Consider the following 22521-nt stretch of genomic DNA (forward strand, 5'->3'; position numbering starts at 1 on the left):
GGTCGGTGATGAACTCCTTCATCCATATTGTTTCATGCACTGCCTCCGAGGCCGCCATGTACTCTGCTTCACATGTAGATCCCATCACGACGCTCTGCTTGCAACTGCACCAGCTTACTGCTCCACGATTCAACATATACACGTATCCGGCTTGTGACTTAGAGTCATCCAGATCTGTGTCGAAGCTAGCGTCGATGTAACCCTTTACGACGAGCTCTTCGTCACCTCCATAGACGAGAAACATGTCCTTTGTCCTTTTCAGGTACTTCAGGATATTCTTGACCGTTGTCCAGTGTTCCTTGCCGGGATTGCTTTGGTACCTTCCTACCAAACTTACGACAAGGTTTACATCAGGTCTGGTACACAGCATGGCATACATAATAGATCCTATGGCTGAGGCATAGGGGATGACACTCATCTCTTCTTTATCTTCTGCCGTGGTCGGGCATTGAGCCGAGCTCAATCTCACACCTTGCAACATAGGCAAGAACCCTTTCTTGGACTGATCCATATTGAACTTCTTCAATATCTTATCAAGGTATGTGCTTTGTGAAAGACCTATGAGGCGTATCGATCTATCCCTATAGATCTTGATGCCTAATATGTAAGCAGCTTCTCCAAGGTCCTTCAATGAAAAACACTTATTCAAGTAGGCCTTAATGCTGTCCAAAATTTCTATATCATTTCCCATCAAAAGTATGTCATCTACATATAATATGAGAAATGCTAGAGAGCTCCCACTCACTTTCTTGTAAACGCAGGCTTCTCCATAAGTCTGCATAAACCCAAACGTTTTGATCATCTCATCAAAGCGAATGTTCCAACTCCGAGATGCTTGCACCAACCCATAAATGGATCGCTAGAGCTTGCATACCTTTTTAGCATTCTTAGGATCGACAAAACCTTCCGGCTGCATCATATATAGTTCTTCCTTAAGATAGCCGTTAAGGAATGCCGTTTTGACGTCCATCTGCCATGTCTCATAATCATAGTATGCGGCAATTGCTAACATGATTCAGACGGACTTCAGCTTCGCTACGGGAGAGAAAGTCTCATCATAGTCAACCCCTTGAACTTGCAAATAACCCTTAGCGACAAGTCGAGCTTTATACATGGTAATATTACCATCCACGTCCGTCTTCTTCTTAAAGATTCATTTGTTTTCTATCGCTCGCCGATCATCTGGCAAGTCTAACAAAGTCCATACTTTGTTTTCATACATGGATTCTATCTCGGATTGCATGGCTTCAAGCCATTTGTTGGAATCTGGGCCCGCCATCGCTTCTTCATAGTTCGAAGGTTCTCCGTTGTCTAACAACATGATTTCCAGGACAGGGTTGCCATACTACTCTGGTGTGGAACGTGTCCTTGTGGACCTACGAAGTTCAGTAGCAACTTGATCTGAAGTACCTTGATCATCATCATTAATTTCCTCTCCAGTCTAGGCACCACAGGAACATTTTCCTGAGCTGCACTACTTTCCGGTTCAAGAGGTAGTACTTCATCGAGTTCTACTTTCCTCCTGCTTACTCCTTTCGAGAGAAACTCTTTTTCCAGAAAGGATCCGTTCTTGGCAACAAAGATCTTACCTTCGGATCTAAGGTAGAAAGTTAACCCAATGGTTTCCTTAGGGTATCCTATGAAGACGCATTTTTCCGACTTGGGTTCGAGCTTTTCAGGTTGAAGTTTCTTGACATAAGCATCGCATCCCCAAACTTTTAGAAATGACAGATTAGGTTTCTTCCCAAACCATAATTCAAACGATGTCGTCTCAACGGATTTAGACGGAGCCCTATTTAAAGTGAATGTAGCTGTCTCTAGAGCGTATCCCCAAAATGATAGCGGTAAATCGGTAAGAGACATCATAGATCGCACCACATCCAATAGAGTGCGATTACGACGTTCGGACACACCATTACACTGAGGTGTTCCAGGCGGCGTGAGTTGTGAAACAATTCCACATTTTCTTAAGTGCGTACCAAATTCGTGACTTAAATATTCTCCTCCACGATCTGATCGTAAGAATTTTATCTTTCGATCACATTGATTCTCTACTTCATTCTGAAATTCCTTGAACTTTTCAAAGGTCTCAGACTTGTGTTTCACCAAGTAGACATACCCATAGCTACTTAAGTCATCAGTGAGAGTGAGAACATAACGATATCCTCCGCGAGCCTCAACGCTCATTGGACCACACACATCAGTATGTATGATTTCCAATAAGTTGGTTCCTCGCTCCATTGTTCCGGAGAACGGAGTCTTGGTCATTTTGCCCATGAGGCATGGTTCGCATGTGTCAAATGATTCATAATTGAGAGACTCTAAAAGTCCATCAGCATGGAGCTTCTTCATGCGCTTGACACCAATGTGACCAAGGCGGCAGTGCCACAAGTATGTGGGACTATCATTATCAACTTTACATCTTTTGGTATTCACACTATGAATATGTGTAACATTACGTTCGAGATTCATTAAGAATAAACCATTGACCATCGGGGCATGACCATAAAAAGTATTTCTCATATAAATAGAACAACCATTATTCTCGGATTTAAATGAGTAGCCATCTTGTATTAAACGAGATCCAGATACAATGTTCATGCTCAAACTTGGCACTAAATAACAATTATTGAGGTTTAAAACTAATCCTGTGGGTAAATGTAGAGGCAGCGTGCCGACGGCGATCACATCGACCTTGGAACCATTCCCGACGCGCATCGTCACCTCGTCCTTCGCTAGTCTCCGCTTATTCCGCAGCTCCTGCTGTGAGTTACAAATATGAGCAACGGCACCGGTATCAAATACCCAGGGGTTACTACGAGTACTGGTAAGGTACACATCAACTACATGTATATCACATATACCTTTAGTGTTGCCGGCCTTCTTGTCCGCTAAGTATTTGGGGCAGTTCCGCTTCTAGTAACCCTTCCCTTTGCAATAAAAGCACTCAGTCTCAGGCTTGGGTCCATTCTTTGACTTCTTCCCGGCAACTGGCTTACCGGGCGCGGCAACATCCTTGCCGTCCTTCTTGAAGTTCTTCTTACCCTTTCCTTTCTTGAACTTGGTGGTTTTATTTACCATCAACACTTGATGTTCTTTCTTGATTTCTACCTCTGCCAACTTCAGCATTGAAAATACTTCAGGAATAGTTTTCACCATCCCCTGCATATTGTAGTTCATCACAAAGCTCTTGTAGCTCGGTGGGAGCGACTGAAGGATTCTGTCAATGACCGCCTCGTTCGGGAGGTTAATGTCCAGCTGGGACAGGAGGTTGTGCAACCCAGACATTTTGAGTATGTGCTCACTGACAGAACTATTTTCCTCCATCTTACAACTATAGAACTTGTCGGAGACTTCATATCTCTCGACCCGGGCATGAGCTTGGAAAACCATTTTCAGCTCCTCGAACATCTCATATATATGCTCCGTGTTGCTCAAAACGCTTTTGGAGGCCCCGGTTCTAAGCTGTAAAGCATGCCGCACTGAACAAGGGAGTAATCATCAGCACATGACTGCCAAGCGTTCATCACATCTTGGTTCTCTGGGATGGGTGCTTCACCTAGCGGTCCTTCTAGGACATATGCTTTCTTGGCAGCTATGAGGATGATCCTCAGGTTCCGGACGCAGTCCGTATAGTTGCTGCCATCATCTTTCAGCTTGGTTTTCTCTAGGAACGCGTTGAAGTTCATGTTGACATGAGCGTTGGCCATTTGATCTACAAGACATTTTTGCAAAGATTTTAGACTAAGGTCATGATAATTAAGTTCATCTAATCAAATTATTTAATGAACTCCCACTCAGATTTGACATCCCTCTAGTCATCTAAGTGTTACATGATCCGAGTCGACTAGGCCGTGTCCGATCATCACGTGAGACGGACTAGTCATCATCGGTGAACATCTCCATGTTGATCGTATCTTCCATACGACTCATGTTCGACCTTTCGGTCTCTATGTTCCGAGGCCATGTCTGTACATGCTAGGCTCGTCAAGTTAACCTAAGTGTTTTTGCATGTGTAAAACTGTCTTACACCTGTTGTATGTGAACGTAGGAATCTATCACACCCGATCATCACGTGGTGCTTCGAAACGACGAACTTTAGCAACGACGCACAGTTAGGGGGGACACTTTCTTGAAATTATTATGAGGGATCATCTTATTTACTACCGTCGTTCTAAGTAAACAAGATGCATAAACATAATAAACATCACATGCAATTAAATAGTAGTGACATGATATGGCCAATATCATATAGCTCCTTTGATCTCCATCTTTGGGGCTCCATGATCATCTTCGTCACCGGCATGACACCATGATCTCCATCATCATGATCTCCATCATTGTGTCTCCATGAAGTTGCTCGCCAACTATTACTTCTACTACTATGGCTAACGGTTTAGCAATAAAGTAAAGTAATTACATGGCGTTAAATCATTGACACGCAGGTCATACAATAATTAAGACAGCTCCTATGGCTCCTGCCGGTTGTCATACTCATCGACATGCAAGTCGTGATTCCTATTACAAGAACATGATCTCATACATCACAATATATCATTCATCATTCATCACAACTTTTGGCCATATCACATCACAAAGCAATTGCTGCAAAAACAAGTTAGACGTCCTCCAATTGTTGTTGCATCTTTTACGTGGCTGCAATAGGGTTCTAGCAAGAACGTTTTCTTACCTACAAATAACCACAACGTGATTTGTCAACTTCTATTTACCCTTCATAAGGATCCTTTTCATCGAATCCGCTCCAACTAAAGTGGGAGAGACACACACCCGCTAGCCACCTTATGCAACTAGTGCATGTCAGTCGGTGGAACCTGTCTCACGTAAGCGTACGTGTAAGGTCGGTCCGGGCCGCTTCATCCCACAATACCGCTGAAGCAAAATAAGACTAGTAGTGGCAAGAAAGTTGACAACATCTACGCCCACAACATATTTGTGTTCTACTCGTGCAATAGAGAACTACGCATAGACCTAGCTCTTGATGCCACTGTTGTGGAACGTTGCATAAAATAAAAAAAATCCTACATTCACCAAGATCAATCTATGAGTTCATCTAGCAACGAGAGATAGGAGTGCATCTACATACCCTTGTAGATCGCGAGCGGAAGCGTTCAAGAGAACGGGGTTGAGGGAGTCGTACTCGTCGTGATCCAAATCACCGAAGATCCTAGCGCCAAACGGATGACACCTCCGCGTTCAACACACATACGGTCAGCGTGACGTCTACTCCTTCTTGATCTAGCAAGGGGGAAGGAGAGGTTGATGAAGATCCAGCAGCACGACGGCGTGGTGGTGGATGCAGCACGGATCCCGGCAGGGCTTCACCAAGCGTCTGCGGGAGGGAGAGGTGTAGCAAAGGGGGAAGGGAGGCGCCAAGTTCAAGGGTGCGGCTGCCCTCCCTCCCCCCCTCTTTATATAGGGACCCCACGGGGGCGCCGGCCCTAGGAGATTGAATCTCCAAAGGGAGGCGGCGGCCAAGGGGGGAAACTTGCCCCCCAAGGCAAGTGGAGGCGCCCCCTCCCCTAGGGTTCCCAACCCTAGGCACAGAGGGGGGCCCAGGAGGGGGCGCACTAGCCCACCAGGGGCTGGTTCCCCTCCCATTCAGCCCATGGGGCCCTCTGGGATAGGTGGCCCCACCCGGTGGTCCTGGTACAATACCGGTGAACCCCGAAACTTTCCCGATGGCCGAAACTCGACTTCCCATATATAACTCTTTACCTCCGGACCATTCCAGAACTCCTCGTGACGTCTGGGATCTCATCCGGGACTCCGAACTACTTTCGGTTTGCTGCATACTAATATCTCTACAACCCTAGCGTCACCGAACCTTAAGTGTGTAGACCCTACGGGTTCGGGAGACACGCAGACATGACCGAGACTGCTCTCCGGTCAATAACCAACAGCGGGATCTGGATACCCATGTTGGATCTCACATGCTCCTCGATGATCTCATCGGATGAACCATGATGTCGAGGATTCAAGCAACCCCGTATACAATTCCCTTTGTCAATCGGTACGTTACTTGCCCGAGATCCCAATACCTCGTTCAATCTTGTTACCGGCAAGTCACTTTACTCGTACCGTAATGCATGATCCCGTGACCAAATACTTGGTCACTTTGAGCTCATTATGATGATGCATTACCGAGTGGGCCCAGAGATACCTCTCCGTCATATGGAGTGACAAATCCCAGACTCGATCCGTGTCAATCCAACAGACACTTTTGGAGATACCCATAGCATACCTTTATAGCCACCCAGTTACACTGTGACGTTTGGTACACCCAAAGCACTCCTACGGTATCCGGGAGTTACACGATCTCATGGTCTAAGGAAAAGATACTTGACATTGGAAAAGCTCTAGCAAACGAACTACACAATCTTGTGCTATGCTTAGAATTGGGTCTTGTCCATCACATCATTCTCCTAATGATGTGATCCCGTTATCAATGACATCCAATGTCCATAGTCAGGAAACCATGACTATCTGTTGATCAACGAGCTAGTCAACTAGAGGCTCACTAGGGACATATTGTGGTCTAGGTATTCACACGTGTATTACGATTTCAGATAATACAATTATAGCATGAATAAAAGACAATTATCATGAACAAGGAAATATAATAATAATCCTTTTATTATTGCCTCTAGGGCATATTTCCAACACCCACATGCTCCTCGATGATCTCATCGGATGAACCACGATGTTGAGGATTCAAGTAACCCCGTATACAATTCCCTTTGTCAATCGGTACGTTACTTGCCCGAGATTCGATCGTCGGTATGCTAATACCTCGTTCAATCTCGTTACCGGCAAGTCACTTTACTCGTACCGTAATGCATGATCCCGTGACCAAACACTTGGTCACTTTGAGCTCATTATGATGATGCATTACCGAGTGGGCCCAAAGATACCTCTCCGTCATACGGAGTGACAAATCCCCGTCTCGATCCGTGTCAACCCAACAGATACTTTCGGGGATACCCGGAGTATACCTTTATAGTCACCCAGTTATGTTGTGACGTTTGGTACACCCAAAGCACTCCTACGGTATCCGGGAGTTACACGATCTCATGGTCTAAGGAAAAGATACTTGACATTGGAAAAGCTCTAGCAAACGAACTATACGATCTTGTGCTATGCTTAGGATTGGGTCTTGTCCATCACATCATTCTCCTAATGATGTGATCCTGTTATCAACGACATCCAATGTCCATAGTCAGGAAACCATGACTATCGGTTGATCAACGAGCTAGTCAACTAGAGGCTTACTAGGGACATGTTGTGGTCTATGTATTCACACATGTATTACGATTTCCGGATAACACAATTATAGCATGAATAAAAGACAATTATCATGAACAAGGAAATATAATAATAATCATTTTATTATTGCCTCTAGGGCATATTTCCAACACCAGATCCCGCTGTTGGTTATTGGCCGGAGAGCTGTCTCTGTCATGTCTACGTGATTCCCGAACCCGTAGGGTCTACACACTTAAGGTTCGGTGACGCTAGGGTTGTAGAGATATTGTATGCGGTAACGGGAAAGTTGTTCGGAGTCCCGGATGAGATCCCAGACGTAACGAGGAGTTCCGGAATGGTTTGGAGGTGAAGAATTGTATATTGGAAGTCCAGTTTCGGCCACCGGGAAAGTTTCGGGGGTCACCGGTATCGTACCGGGACCACCGGAAGGGTCCCGTGGGTCCACCGGGTGGGGACACCTATCCCGGAGGGCCACGTGGGCTGAAGAGGGAAGGAAACCAGCCCCTGGTGGGCTGGTGCGCCCTCCCTTGGGCCTCCCCTGCGCCTAGGGTTGGAAACCCTAGGGGTGGGGGGCGCCCCACTTGACTTGGGGGGCAAGTCCCCTCCCCCTGCCCCCCCCCCCCCTTGAGATGGGATCTCTAGGGGGGCGCACCCCTAGGCTCCCTATATAAAGAGGGGGGAGGGAGGGCAGCCACACCCTAGTCCCTGGCGCCTCCCTCTCCCCACGTACCACCTCTCCCTCTCGCTGAGCTTGGCGAAACCCTGCCAAGATCGCTGCTACTTCCACCACCACGCCGTCGTGCTGCTGGATCTCCATCAATCTTTCCTTCCCCCTTGCTGGATCAAGAAGGAGGAGACGTCTTCCCCAACCGTACGTGTGTTGAACGCGGAGGTGCTGTCCGTTCAGCACTAGGATCATCGGTGATTTGGATCACGACGAGTACGACTCCCTCAACCCCGTTCTCTTGAACGCTTTCGCTCGCGATCTACAAGGGTATGTAGATGCGCTCCTCTCTCTCGTTGTTAGATGACTCCATAGATTAATCTTGGTGAAGCGTAGAATTTTTTTATTTTCTGCAACGTTCCCCAACAGTTATCTGAGAAAAATTAAAAATCGGTAGTTTTTTGAAACCATAACCTGTAAACTAGTAGTTTTATGCTATTTACTCTATTTATCATACCCGTTAGGCCGCTTTACATAACTCGGTATTCCTTCTACTGTCGAACTTACAACAATGCTCACCGTTAGCAGCAAAGTCATTTAGATATGGGATATATCCTAGGACAGTCAGAAGTTTTTTTTTTAAGAAAAAGTTGATCATACTCTACCTTATGCATTCAAAATGGACTTGAGCCCAAATGACCATGGTAAATTACACGAAGGTGACGTTAGCGCTGCATAGAGTGTGCAGCAGGCCATCACCAAGCCTGAGAGTTTAGGAAAAGAGAATAATACAGGGGGATACTGTCTAGCAGTTACATCGGCCTACAGGAGCCATACATCACTATTCTATCTTCCTCTCTCCGAGCGCGAGAGCTCCATAACCTTAGTAGGCCAGCAATTTCAGCAAAAGGTCTTGTCGGTGACCATATAATATTGTCAAAACACACGACACACACATCGTCTTTGTATCTAAACTTGACATCGGCCAGATCAGCAGTACGCACACACCCTGTAGCCCTCGCGACGCGTCGCCCCCTCGCGGGCGACTCAGGGGGGTCCAACCGCCGCCGGCAGCGCCTCTTCCCGTGCCTCGTCCTCCCCTCCGCCGCCGCAGGTGGTCAGCACCGGGCTAAGCCCGTGCGTGCGACGCGGTGGCGGAGAGCCTTTCCCCTCTCCCCCGGATCCATGGTGGCGCGGGCGCCCAGATCCGCGGAGGTGCGGCCCCCACTTCGGCCCACGGCAGTGCAGCGCGGCGGTGCTTGTGGTGGTGCCTATGGGAATCAGTCGGCTGCACAGTGGGCGCCGGTGGCCTGGGCGACGACCCCATTGCTGGGTGGCGGCGCGCCCGTTGGTCCAGCCGGTTCTGGCCCATCCCGGATCTGGTGACTGCCGAACGACGCGGGGGTGGCGGCGGACCGGCGATCTGGACACGGTGGTGCCAGCGGCTCGCTGGTCTATCGGAGCTCCAGGGGTATCATCGTCTCCGACTCGATCTACTCCGATTCGTGCTCGCTCCGGTACAGGGAGACTGTCGTCATCTCCCGATGTCGGCTGCATGGATCTGATGGCGGTGGCTGGATCCTTTTGGTCTAGTCTTCGACAGAGAAGGCGGCGGTCCGTGCACAAGCAGCTGGATGGAGTTCTCTGAACAGATCCGGGTGAAAACCTACTCTTGGCTAGATGCCAAAGCCGGCAGTGGCGGCGCTCTACGACGTCGTTTCCTTCTTGAAGGCATCACCGTGGAGAAGTTCTGGACTACTATCTGCTACCTCCGGGGGAAACCCTAGATCGATAGATCAGAAGACGGCGGCGCGATTATGTCGTTTCCCCCTTGAGGGCGTCTTTCTTGGAGGTGTACGGGAGCTCGAGGGACCAGTGGACGACGTATTTGGTGGAGCGGTGCTTCATCATACACATTGATGGTGACAGATCTCGATGGCATGGCGCCCCGGAGATTAGGCGTCTGATGTGTGATGATGGACTCGCGCAGGAGGGTGATGTTGACTGGCATCATGGTGGCGTCGATGACAGCTAGACCGGACAATGTCGATGCAGCAGTACAGCTCTGGAGATGGATTGGTGGCAGGTGGCGGCGGCAGCCTCTGAGTGTGCGCCGGACCGATGGGTGCCCTGTACCCGGCAGGCGTCCTGATTGGGGCCTCGGGTCTTAGATGTTAGGTTTGGCTGCGAGTTCTATTTGGCATTAGGCCCAGACTATCAGCATCCCTTCATCAAGTAGATAGGAGTAGCGACAGATGTTGCCTAGACGGTGGTTTTAGTCTTACTGTTGTATATTACTTTGTAAGGTCTTATGTGAATAATTATAAAGTGATGCATGCATCGTCCAGATGCAGAGGCCGGGGGTCTTTCTTCTTTTCTAAGAAAACATATATGATATTGTCGAAAACTTGAGTGTTGCGGGGCAGTCCAAAGAGCTACAGCACGTGCTGCAAAGCGAATATGCTCATACTTAGAGAGAGCCATGGAGGTTAGATGAGTCGCGTGTTATGTAAACCAATCTTAAACCAAACTGCATCTGCAAGCTTGCATCTAAGAATGATGTGGCAGATAGACAGTCATATTGCATATGAACATTGATTTTATGTAACAAATTAAGTGCGGTAATAGCAAACCATTACAAGTAATAGGATATACATGCATGAGCAAACGTGCAGAAGTTGTTCCGGTACCGTCGCTTTCATTTCCCTACAACATCACTTGCTATAGATGTCTCGATATTCCTTGTTCTAGTGCCTAGTAATGGTCAGCCTTTTAACATTAAATCAATTATCCATAGAACTCAATAACTTGCTTGGTCCATTAATTACTTTGATCCATGGTCCACGGAGCAGTGGGACATGGCATCAACTGATTTACTCAACCTAAGTCACTCACTCGTCACTTTGTATGCCACTTCAAATTGGAGAAGGACTTTGTGATTATGAAAAGATGCTACCAATATGCTGCTTATGCGGAAAAGGAAAACCATCACTCGGCGGCGAAATTCTAAGGCAATGCAAATTTCATGTGAATATGGTGTTGTGTCTGTTTTGGTTGCCTGCATAGCCATTGCATGACTACACACATTGTTGGTTGCTCATGCATATTGACACGGGAAGCCGAAAGAATCGGATATATTGGCCGCGAGAAAAGGTTGATGGATTGGTATAAATGATCCATCTTTTAGCCAGTTTAGCATAGTTAGCAGCACCGGGAAGCTATCATTGTGTTAATATTGGTTGAGAAGAGATTGATGGGAACAAAATATAATGTGATGTTGGAGAAAACTGATATCATAGTGTATACGTCCGGAATTGATTTCAAGAGTTGTGCTGATTTGATGATCATGAAATGGACAGTAAGACAACAAAGTGGAGAATGCAAGAAAATTATCAGTGGTTATTACATAGCTGTCAATATGCATCTGATTGTGTTTGTATAAAATAGTCTATGTTTTATGTTAGTCGGGATTTTGTGACATCTTGATTTCAGCAAGAAATCAGGAAAAATGTATGGCTTGAAGTCTTGATTGGGTTGGAACCATCAATGCTTTCCCCTCTACTTCCTTCAAATGAGTATCAGTTCACTCTACTGTTTTTTTGTTGTTGAGAAAATCAGTTCACTGTACTGTTTATTTTAAGAAGATTGAAGGGGTCCCTATAGTGTAATAACTAGATGATACCCCGTGCGTTCCTGCGGGATCTCTCAGTCATAAGTACATGATAACATATAAATCGAATAACTTTGTTTGCATAGTAGATATATGATCTTATGACAAAAAAATGCTATGGATAATTATGAAGATTGAAAATTGTGAATTACGCATTCAGAATATAACATAAGTAATCTCATATGACTTACATAAATATTAGTAAATGTAAGCGCACTAAGAACAGGGATATTCCGGATGGGGACGCTATGAGTGGAAATGTACAAATTTTCATGTTGAGATATTATGGGTACTTCAGATCTGCAAAGAATGAATGTTATTGTAGACATCAAAAGGAAGTCAATCTTCATCTATGTGTACTTTAGATCTGCAAAGAATGTAAACTAAACACTAATATTGGCCACTGTAGTAGCTTGCTATGCTTCATAGTGAGTGATGGAGCTACAATGTCAACAATAAGTACAAAATAAATCATGCCAACGAAGCAAAAGAGTACAAATTCATTTTCTCTTTTCCCCCCGAAGCAAGTTCTAATTCCTTGTCTTGAAAATCCGGGCTGAATAGGGAATGAGAATTTATACATAAATAAGCACCAAGATACAAATTATCAAGTTGCAACTGGAAGTTGTTTGCCACAAATATATTAAACTTGAAAAATTATAAGTTGCATTAAGCAAATGAAAATAATAATGACAATTTATATGGTTTAGGATCTCAAACATGAAGCCCATCGTAAATGATTTATATTGAACCTTCTTTAGTCCTCTAGAAACAAATTTCTAGTGATCATAGTCCTTAACATATTGAATCTTTGGTCCTCTAGATTAAGACCTGGAGAATAGGCATATCTGAATTTGTATTTCAGATAATGAAAAATGGGCACAAATAAAATGGAGTCGGGCAATCAGATAGTATAAAAAATTTACGCAATTTCTGCTGATTTGAGCTGTGTCGCTTAACTTCCCATATATCGTGCTCATCGTCTTCATGATCCTTTATTGGTGTACCAAAGGAAGTTTATCCCAACAATATGGTAGGGTAACATGATACTAACTGATGTTCAAAGGAGCCATATCTATTTATATGTGATGAAAAAGTATTTACCGAAAATAGCATCATGTCTTGATTCATAAAATAGATACTTGAGCAGAAGGACATGTAGATCAATGACCCAGGAAAGCTTAGTGAACAGAGAGTCAGAGATGAGCAGCAACTGCAAGAAAATATAAAATCGAAGCGTTGTAACTTAAACTAAGTATACAATATAAAATAGACAACCTGTATTGTTGATGATATGTCAAATATATCTACCTTGCTCGAGAAAGCAACAAAATGATTTATGTCATCTCATACATTCGCTTGTACTTTGTTTCAACATCTGAAAACCGCTTTCTATATCTTCTGCATGCTGCAAGGCAATATAAAAAAGGTCAAATGATAGACAATGTGAACTCATCGTTATGGTTTATATTAAACCTTCTTTGGTCCTCTTAAAACAAACTTCTCATGATCGTAGTCCTGAACATATTGAATCTTTCCGTATAACTGAATATTGTATTTCATACTTTATTCTTCTCAATTCCTATGAAGTGCACAAATGACAGTACATGGTCCAGCAATGATAACAGATCCACACCTTTGAAAATCAAGGAAAATGACCCTTCCGTATCATTACCAAACCCCATTGAAAATAGAAGCCTACAGTATATACGTTTGAAGAAAAATATCCCACAGGACCATGTCTATATGTTGCATCTATAACAGTTAACGTAAGATCAACTTGTAGCCTAATTGTCGACTTGTCGTACAGCTTACCTCAAAAGGATGGATGCGTAGGGGCAGTTACAGCAATCGATCCACCTCCTTTCCTAGGTACTCCTCCACAAAGGCTGGATAGCAAGGATTGGAAACGCATAAAACCCCTGAACGCAATGCGTTGTCAGCAGATTTGGTCTGAAGAGACCTCTACCGGCGGGCAGAGCACCCACGGGAGAGGCATCCACCTGAACAGCTCGGCGGAAGAGCGGACGCACAGTTCACAGCCGGGTCGCCCGGGCGCTTCTCGCGGAGTGGCTCGCCGAGGCCACATGTGGCAGCGTCGACGGGGGCCGGGGTACTGTCGATGGGGTCTGGGCGACGTCACCGAGATTGTGTGGTCGACTCCCCAGGGTCAGAGCGGATGGGGAGCGGAGCACCGCGACGGGGCTACTGCCTCGCTCGCCGGGGGTGGCTCAGTAATCTCGCATGGCAGCATCGCTGCGTTCACCTGGGCACTCTCAATCGAGGACGGTCGGCATAATGGATGGAGGCTGGTGGTGGATTTTTAAGATTTGGGTGACTCGTCGGTTGCTAAACAATAATTATGAAGCAGGAAGGTCAAGCAGAGAACTTACCTGAGTGGAACTTGGCATAGCTTTAAAGTTTTCATTGTCTACGTAGTGTAGTGCTGATGTAGCGGCAGCTCATAGTCAGGCCCTCCTGTAAGCCAGAAACCGAATGCTGATGTGGAAGAGCCGCTGAGGTGGATAGCTTGCATGCCAAGAGAAATAAGATACTGGGGATCAACTATTTAGGGATTATAGATTAGAGACCAAAATCTGAGTCCACTAAACTTGAATTTGCATGGTGAAATTGGACGCTCCTGATTAGGTCCAACAACAGCAACAAACAATTCTAACAGACTATTAAGGCATTAACAGCAAAACTCGACTACAGATGATAATAATTATCCAGGTAGTACCATGAGCCCCCTGAACGCATGCTTTTCACACGCTGGCACTCCACTAATCCTCCTTAAAGATCTAAGCATGTTGTACTAAACTCGCTTGCTTTCCTGGCAGCATGCATGGTGCGCCTATACTACTTTTCTCCGATCATGCATCCGTTTTGCCGCTTTGCCAACAAGAATCACACAACTCTCGCCGGAGCCGTGCCTTCAAAGCCAATAATGGCAAGCTTAGCTAGGACCATCATCATCATAATCATCATGATCGTAACCGCTAAAGCTCACGAGAAACATTTCCCAGCCGATCGAATCCATCGTATCACATTACCACGCCGGTCGTGGGCGAGCGGCGTGCCGACTGCGGCCACCAAATCTTCCACTTAGCAGCAATCAGTCCGCCCACCGCCGAACGAGATCACCTAACCTGGTAAATGTAGCCTTAATTAGCTGGTAAATCAGTGAATGATTGATTATACTCCAGGGGTAAAAGGTAATTTCTTCTAGTTTACTCCATCCTTGTGCAGTTGAAATTTTGATACAGAGGAAGTAGTTTTTTTTTTTTACAAAGTCTTACTATGATTTAGTAGTTTCAGCTTTGATCCATGTGCTCCTATCAGATTCTTCTTCAGTTAAGCTGGCCCATACAGTCATTGCCATACACCTACCAACACACTGATCTAATCCAGGAGGCACAAGTGCAAGATGGGGCCAAAGTTGGGCACCACACAGATCACCACAGAATATTTCAGGCCTCTTTGTGGAGGCCCTCCCTTGCCTTCGAAGCCAAGATCCCATCATCGAAACGGAACGAAATACACAACCAACAAACGGGAGCAACACATGCGGTTCACAGCCATCATCACATTTCACAATCACCCTCCGAAACGCCCCACTAAAACCCCACTTACGCGCGCAGACAAAACCCAACCCAACGCACGCCACACTGACACACGCCACCACCACGCTCTGTTAGCTCGGCACCACTCCCCGTTCGACACCGCCACCCAGCTCCACCGGGACACGATCCATCGACAACGACAATGAGGAGTAGCGGTCCTCTCGTTGGTTTGTTCGTGGTGCTCGTGGTCGTCGGCGGCGGGGCGGCGGCCGGGGCGCCCGGGAGGTGCACGACGTCGACGCCGGTGAAGGCGTACGCCAAGTGCATCGCGCTGCCGACGCAGGGCGCGACGCTGGCGTGGACGTACGACGCGCGCAACGCCACGCTGGACGCGGCCTTCACGGGGTCCTTCATCTCGCCGTCGGGCTGGGTGGCGTGGGGCGTCAACCAGGACGCGCCGGCCATGGCCGGGGCGCGCGTGATCGCCGCCTTCTCCGACCCGTCCACGGGCGCGCTGCTTGCGCTCCCCTTCGTGCTCTCCGCCGACGTCAAGCTCCAGGCCAAGCCCCTCGTGTCCCGCCCGCTCGACATCCCACTGCTCGCCTCCTCGGCGTCCCTCATCGCGCCGGCCCGCACCGTCCGCGACGGCGCGTCCGTGACCATCGCCGCCACCATACGCCTCTCCCCGAACCGCACCAGGGTCCACTTCGTGTGGAACCGGGGCCTCTACGTGCAGGGCTACTCCCCGACCATCCACCCCACCGACGCCTCCGACCTGGCGTCGCACGCCACCGTCGACATCCTCACCACGGCCACGGAGTCCTCCCCCATCGCGTCCGCCAGGCTGCAGTGGGCGCACGGCTCCCTCAACGCGCTCTCCTGGGGCCTCCTGCTCCCCGTGGGCGCGGCGCTGGCGCGGTACCTCCGGCCCTGCGCGTCGGCAGGCCCGGCGTGGTTCTACGGGCACGCGGCGGTGCAGGCGACGGGGTACGCGCTGGGGGCGGCCGGGTTCGCGCTGGGGATCGCGATGGGGGCGGCGTCGCCCGGGGTGACGTACAAGCTGCACCGCGGGCTGGGCATCGCAGCGGCGACGGCGGGGAGCCTGCAGACGCTGGCGGTGTTCTTCCGGCCCAAGACGACGAACCGGTACCGCAAGTACTGGAAGTCGTACCACCACCTGGTGGGGTACGGGTGCGTGGTGGTTGGGGTGGTGAACGTGTTCCAGGGCTTCGAGGTCATGGGGCTCGGCGCCTCCTACTGGAAGCTCGGGTACTGCATGGCGCTGGCGACGCTCGTCGGCGGCTGCGTGGCGCTGGAGGTGAACGCCTGGGTGGTGTTCTGCCGGCGGCAGCACGAGGAGAAGCTCATGCGGCGGGAGGTCGAGGACGTCGTCGTCAAGGACAGGGCCGCCGCCTTCTAGCTAGCGCACCTTGATCGCCGCCGTTGCTCTGTTTTACAGCTCCGCCGCGGGCTTGGGAGACACGGCCACGGAGTAATTGAATGGGTGCGGTCACTGGCAGGCCAGGCAGGCGCCACGTTGCCGGGGACAGGCAGTGCTTATTGGTTTGTCGGAAGGTGAGCGTGAATTCCTTCGCCGGCTGGTGTGTGCTCGTTGTACTACTGTATTTGTCACGCGGATGCCTTTCTCGTCCTAGTTCTTGATCTGTAGTTTTATACGATAGTACATAGAGGAATTCATGTACAAGTTGTTTCACTTTTTCAGTTTCTCAGTAAATTTTTGCAACTAGCCGATTCTTGGTAAACAAACCACGTCATGAACTGTGAACAAGGGTCTTCTTCAGTTCGTAGGATAAGAATATCATGAAAATAGAAAAATCACAACAAGTGAGATGGCATATGTCTTAAATCCTATAGCAAAAAGACTCTTACCTCGCTTTATATATAAATCAACATAATCAAATGAATAAATGATGATGAGAAGACCCCCTTACAGAGCAGATGAAAGGTAAACACACGAAAATAGGAGAATCCATGCCCTACCACAAAAGCGACCTAGACTATCGACTATGAAAGAAATACTCGTCTACAAGGGAAATCGTCGGCCCTCGTTGCGCCGCTCACACCAAGCTGTAATCGGAGAGGGCGTATTTGAAGGAAATATGTCATAGAGGCAATAATAAAGTTATTATTTATTTCCTTATATCATGATAAATGTTTATTATTCATGCTACAATTGTATTAACCGGAAACTTAGTACATGTGTGAATACATAGACAAAACCTATAGTCCCTAGTATGCCTCTACTTGACTAGCTCGTTAATCAAACATGGTTATGTTTCCTAACCATAGACATGTGTTTTCATTTGATGAACCGGATCACATCATTAGGAGAATGATGTGATGGACATGACCCATTCCGTTAGCTTAGCACTTGATCGTTTAGTATGTTGCTATTGCTTTCTTCATGACTTATACATGTTCCTATGACTATGAGATTATGCAACTCCCGTTTACCGGAGGAACACTTTGTGTGCTACCAAACGTCACAACGTAACTGGGTGATTATAAAGGTGCTCTACAGGTGTCTCCAAAGGTACTTGTTGGGTTGACGTATTTCGAGATTAGGATTTGTCACTCCGATTGTCGGAGAGGTATCTCTGGGTCCACTCGATAATGCACATCACTATAAGCCTTGCAAGCAATATGACTAATGAGTTAGTTGCGGGATGATGCATTACGGAACGAGTAAAGAGACTTGCCGGTAACGAGATTGAACTAGGTATTGAGATACCGATGATCGAATCTCGGGCAAGTAACATACCGATGACAAAGAAAACAACGTATGTTGTTATGCGGTTTGACCGATAAAGATTTCGTAGAATATGTGGGAGCCAATATGAGCATCCAGGTTCCGCTATTGGTTATTGACCGGAGACGTGTCTCGGTCATGTCTACATAGTTCTCGAACCCGTAGGGTCCGCACGCTTAAAGTTTGGTGACGATTTGTATTACGAGTTTATGTGTTTTGATGTACCGAAGGTAGTTCGGAGTCCCAGATGAGATCGGGGACATGACGAGGAGTCTCAAAATGGTTGAGACGTAAAGATCGATATATTGGACGACTATATTCAGACATCGGAAAGGTTCCAAGTAATTCGGTTATTTTTCGGGATACCGGGGAGTTACGGGAATACGAGGAAGTAATGGGCCTCATGGGCCAAGTGGTGGAAGAGAGGAGGCAGGGCGCGCGCCCCCCTATCCCAAACCGAATTGGACTAGGGGGCCGGCCCCCCTCTCCTCCTTTTCCTTCCTCACCTTCCTTCTCCTTCTCCTCCCCTTCCTTCCCCTCTCCTACTTGGATTAGGAAAGGAGGGAGTCCTACTCCCGGTGGGAGTAGGACTCCTTCCTAGCGCGCCTCCTCCAGGACGGCCGCCCCCTCCCCCTTGATCCTTTGTATACGGGGGCAGGGGGGCACCTCTAGGCACAACAATTGATCTCTTGATCTCTTAGCCGTGTGCGGTGCCCCCCTCCACCATATTCCACCGCGATCATATCGTAGCGGTGCTTAGGCGAAGCTCTACGTTGGTAGCAACATCATCACCATCACCACGCCGTCGTGCTGAGGAAACTCTCCCTCAAAGCTCGGCTGGATCGGAGTTCGAGGGACGTCATCGAGCTGAACGTGTGCAGAACTCGGAGGTGTCGTGCGTTCGGCACTTGGATCGGTCGGATCGTGAAGACGTACGACTACATCAACCACGTTATCATAACGCTTCCGCTTTCGGTCTACGAGGGTACGTGGACACACTCTCCCCTCTCGTTGCTATGCATCACCATGATCCTGTGTGTGCGTAGAATATTTTTTGAAATTACTATGTTCCCCAACAGTGGCATCCGAGCCAGGTTTTATGCGTAGATTTTATATGCACGAGTAGAACACAAGTGAGTTGTGGGCGATACAAGTCATACTGCTTACCAGCATGTCATACTTTGCTTCAGCGGTATTGTTGGATGAAGCGGTCCGGACCGACATTACGCGTACACTTTGCGAGACTGGTTCTACCGACATGCTTTGCACATAGGTGGCTGGCGGGTGTCAGTTTCTCCAACTTTAGTTGAACCGAGTGTGGCTACGCCCGGTCCTTGAGAAGGTTAAAACAACACTAACTTAACGAACTATCGTTGTGGTCTTGATGCGTAGGTAAGAAGGGTTCTTGCTCAGCCCGTAGCAGTCATGTAAAACTTGCAACAACAAAGTAGAGGATGTCTAACTTGTTTTTGCATGGCATGTTGTGATGTGATATGGTCAAGATGTGATGCTATATTTTATTGTATGAGATGATCATGTTTTGTAACCAAGTTATCGGCAACTGGCAGGAGCCATATGGTTGTCGCTTTATTGTATGCAATGCAAACGCCCTGTAATTAATTTACTTTATCACTAAGCGGTAGCTATAGTCGTAGAAGCAATAGTTGGCGAGACGACAACGATGCTACGATGAAGATCAAGGTGGCGCGTTGGTGACGATGGTGATCATGACGGTGCTTCGGAGATGAAGATCACAAGCACAAGTTGATGATGGCCATATCATATCACTTATATTGATTGCATGTGATGTTTATCCTTTATGCATCTTATCTTGCTTTGATTGACGGTAGCATTACAAGATGATCTCTCACTAAATTTCATGATAAAAGTGTTCTTCCTGAGACACCACGTGATGATCGGGTGTGATAAGCTCTACGTCCATCTACAATGGGTGCAGGCCAGTTTTGCACACGCAGAATACTCAGATTAAACTTGACGAGCCTAGCATATGCAGATATGGCCTCGGAACACTGAGACCGAAAGGTCGAGCGTGAATCATATAGTAGATATGATCAACATAGTGATGTTCACCATTGAAAACTACTCCATTTCACGTGATGATCGGTTATGGTTTAGTTGATTTGGATCACGTTATCACTTAGATGATTAGAGAGATGTCTATCTAAGTGGGAGTTTTTAAGTAATATGATTAATTGAACTTTAATTTATCATGAACTTAGTCCTGGTAGTATTTTGCAAATTATGTTGTAGATCAATAGCTCGCGTTATAGCTTCCCTATGTTTTTTATATGTTCCTAGAGAAAAACTATGTTGAAAGATGTTAGTAGCAATGATGCGGAATTGGTCTGTGATTTGAGGTTTATCCTCATTGCTGCACAGAAGAATTATGTCTTTGATGCACCGCTAGGTGACGGACCTATTGCAGGAGCAGATGCAAACGTTATGAATGTTTGGCTAGCTCAATATGATGACTACTTGATAGTTTTGTGCACCATGCTTTATGGCTTAGAACCGGGACTACAAAAACATTTTTGAAACGTCACGGAACATATGAGATGTTCCATGAGATGAAATAGGTATTTCAGACTCATGCCCGTGTCAAGAGGTATCAGACCTCTGAAAAATACTTCACCTAAAAGATGGAGGAGAATTGCTCAACTAGTGAGCATGTGCTCAGATTGTCTGGGTACTACAATCGCTTGAATCCACTGGGAGTTAATCTTTCAGATAAGATAGTGATTGACAGAGTTCTCTAGTCACCATCACCAAGTTACTGGAACTTCGTGATGAACTATAATGCAAGGGATGACGAAAATGATTCCCGAGCTCTTCGTGATGCTGAAATCAACGAAGGTAGAAATCAAGAAAAGAGCATCAAGTGTTGATGATTGATAAGACCACTAGTTTCAAGAAAAGGGCAAAGGGAAAGAAAGGGAACTTCAAGAAGAATGACAAGAAAGTTGTCACTCCCATGAAGAAGCCCAAAGTTGGACCAAAGCCTGAAACTAAGTGCTTCTACTACAAAAGAAATGGTCACTAGAAGCAGAAATGCCCTGAATATTTGGTGGATAAGAAGGATGGCAAAGTGAATAAGGGTAAGAAGCCCAAAGCTGGACCAAAGCTTGAAACTAAGTGCTTCTACTGCAAAGGAAATGCCCTGAATATTTGGTGGGTAAGAAGGATGGCAAAGTGAACAAGGGTATATTTGATATACAGGTTATTGATGTGTACCTTACTAGTGTTTATAGTAGCCCCTGAGTATTTGATACTTGTTCGGTTGCTAAGATTAGTAACTCGAAACAGGAGTTACAGAATAAACAGAGACTAGTTCGGGGTGAAGTAACGATGTATGTTGGAAGTGGTTCCAAGATTGATATGATCATCATCGTACACTCCCTATATTTTCGAGATTAGTGTTGAACCTAAATAAATGTTATTTGGTGTTTGCGTTGAGCATAAATATGATTAGATCATGTTTATTGCGATACGATTATTCATCTAAGACAGAGAATAAATTGTTATTCTGTTTACATGAATAAAACCTTCTATGGTCATACACCCAATGTTGATGGTTTATTGAATCTTGATCATGGTGATACACATATTCATAATATTGATGCCAAAAGATGCAAAGTTGATAATGATAGTGCAACATATTTGTGGCACTGCCGTTTGGGTCATATCGGTGTAAAGCGCGTGAAGAAACTCCATAAAGATGGACTTTAGAAATCACTTGATTATGAATCATTTGATGCTTGCGAACCGTGCCTTATGGGCAAGATGACTAAAAACTTCGTTCTCCGGAACAATGGAATGAGCTACTGACTTGTTGGAAATAATACATGCTGATGTATGCAGTCCAATGAGTGTTGATGCTCATGGCGGGTATCGTTATTTTCTGACCTTCACAAGATGATTTGAGTAGATATGAGTATATCTACTTAATTAAACACAAGTCTGAAACATTTGAAAAGTTCAAAGAATTTCAGAGTGAAGTGGAGAATCATCGTAACAAGAAAATAAAGTTTCTACGATCTGATCGTGGAGGAGAATATTTGAGTTACGAGTTTGGCCTTCATATAAAACAATGTGGAATAGTTTCACAGTTCACACCACCTGGGACACTATAGCGTTATGGTGTGTCCGAACGTCGTAACTGTACTTTATTGGATATTGTCCAATCTATGATGTCTCTTATTGGTTTACCACTATCGTTTTGGAGTTATGCATTAGAGATAGTTGCATTCACGTTAAACAGGGCACCATTGAAATCCGTTGAGACGACGCCTTATGAACTGTGGTTTGGCAAGAAACCAAAGTTGTCGTTCATTAAAAGTTTGGGGTTGCGATGCTTATGTGAAAAAGTTTCAACCTGATAAGCTCGAACCCAAATCGGAGAAGTGCGTCTTCATAGGATACCCAAAGGAGACTGTTGGGTACACCTTCTATCACAGATCCGAAAGCAAGATATTTGTTGTTAAAAATGGATCCTTTCTAGAGAAGGAGTTTCTCTCAAAAGAAGTGAATGGGAGGAAAGTAGAACTTGATG

At 46.4% G+C, this 22521-nt stretch overlaps 1 protein-coding gene and 1 long non-coding RNA gene across 2 annotated transcripts; one reads left to right on the forward strand and one right to left on the reverse strand.

Annotated features, from left to right (window-relative positions):
- Positions 1–11857: 11857 nt before the first annotated feature.
- LOC119293862 lies at positions 11858–13984 on the reverse strand. Its single transcript, XR_005143238.1, has 3 exons — positions 13434–13984; positions 12930–13026; positions 11858–12831 (listed from the first exon to the last, which is right to left on the reverse strand). It is a non-coding gene; the product is annotated as an uncharacterized LOC119293862 (long non-coding RNA).
- Positions 13985–15266: 1282 nt separating this feature from the next.
- LOC119291393 (cytochrome b561 and DOMON domain-containing protein At2g04850-like) lies at positions 15267–16970 on the forward strand. The gene has a single exon (XM_037570142.1). It carries the CDS (start codon positions 15384–15386, stop codon positions 16599–16601), a length of 1218 nt encoding a protein of 405 aa, XP_037426039.1. The 5' UTR covers positions 15267–15383; the 3' UTR covers positions 16602–16970.
- The last annotated feature ends 5551 nt before the right edge of the window (positions 16971–22521 follow it).

The sequence above is a fragment of the Triticum dicoccoides genome, chromosome 4B (assembly GCF_002162155.2).
Source record: "Triticum dicoccoides isolate Atlit2015 ecotype Zavitan chromosome 4B, WEW_v2.0, whole genome shotgun sequence".
Taxonomy (NCBI): domain Eukaryota; kingdom Viridiplantae; phylum Streptophyta; class Magnoliopsida; order Poales; family Poaceae; genus Triticum; species Triticum dicoccoides.

Coding starts and splice junctions, on each gene's coding strand:
- LOC119291393 (XM_037570142.1), top strand. CDS start 15,384: ATGAGGAGTAGCGGTCCTCTCGTTGGTTTGTTCGTGGTGCTCGTGGTC.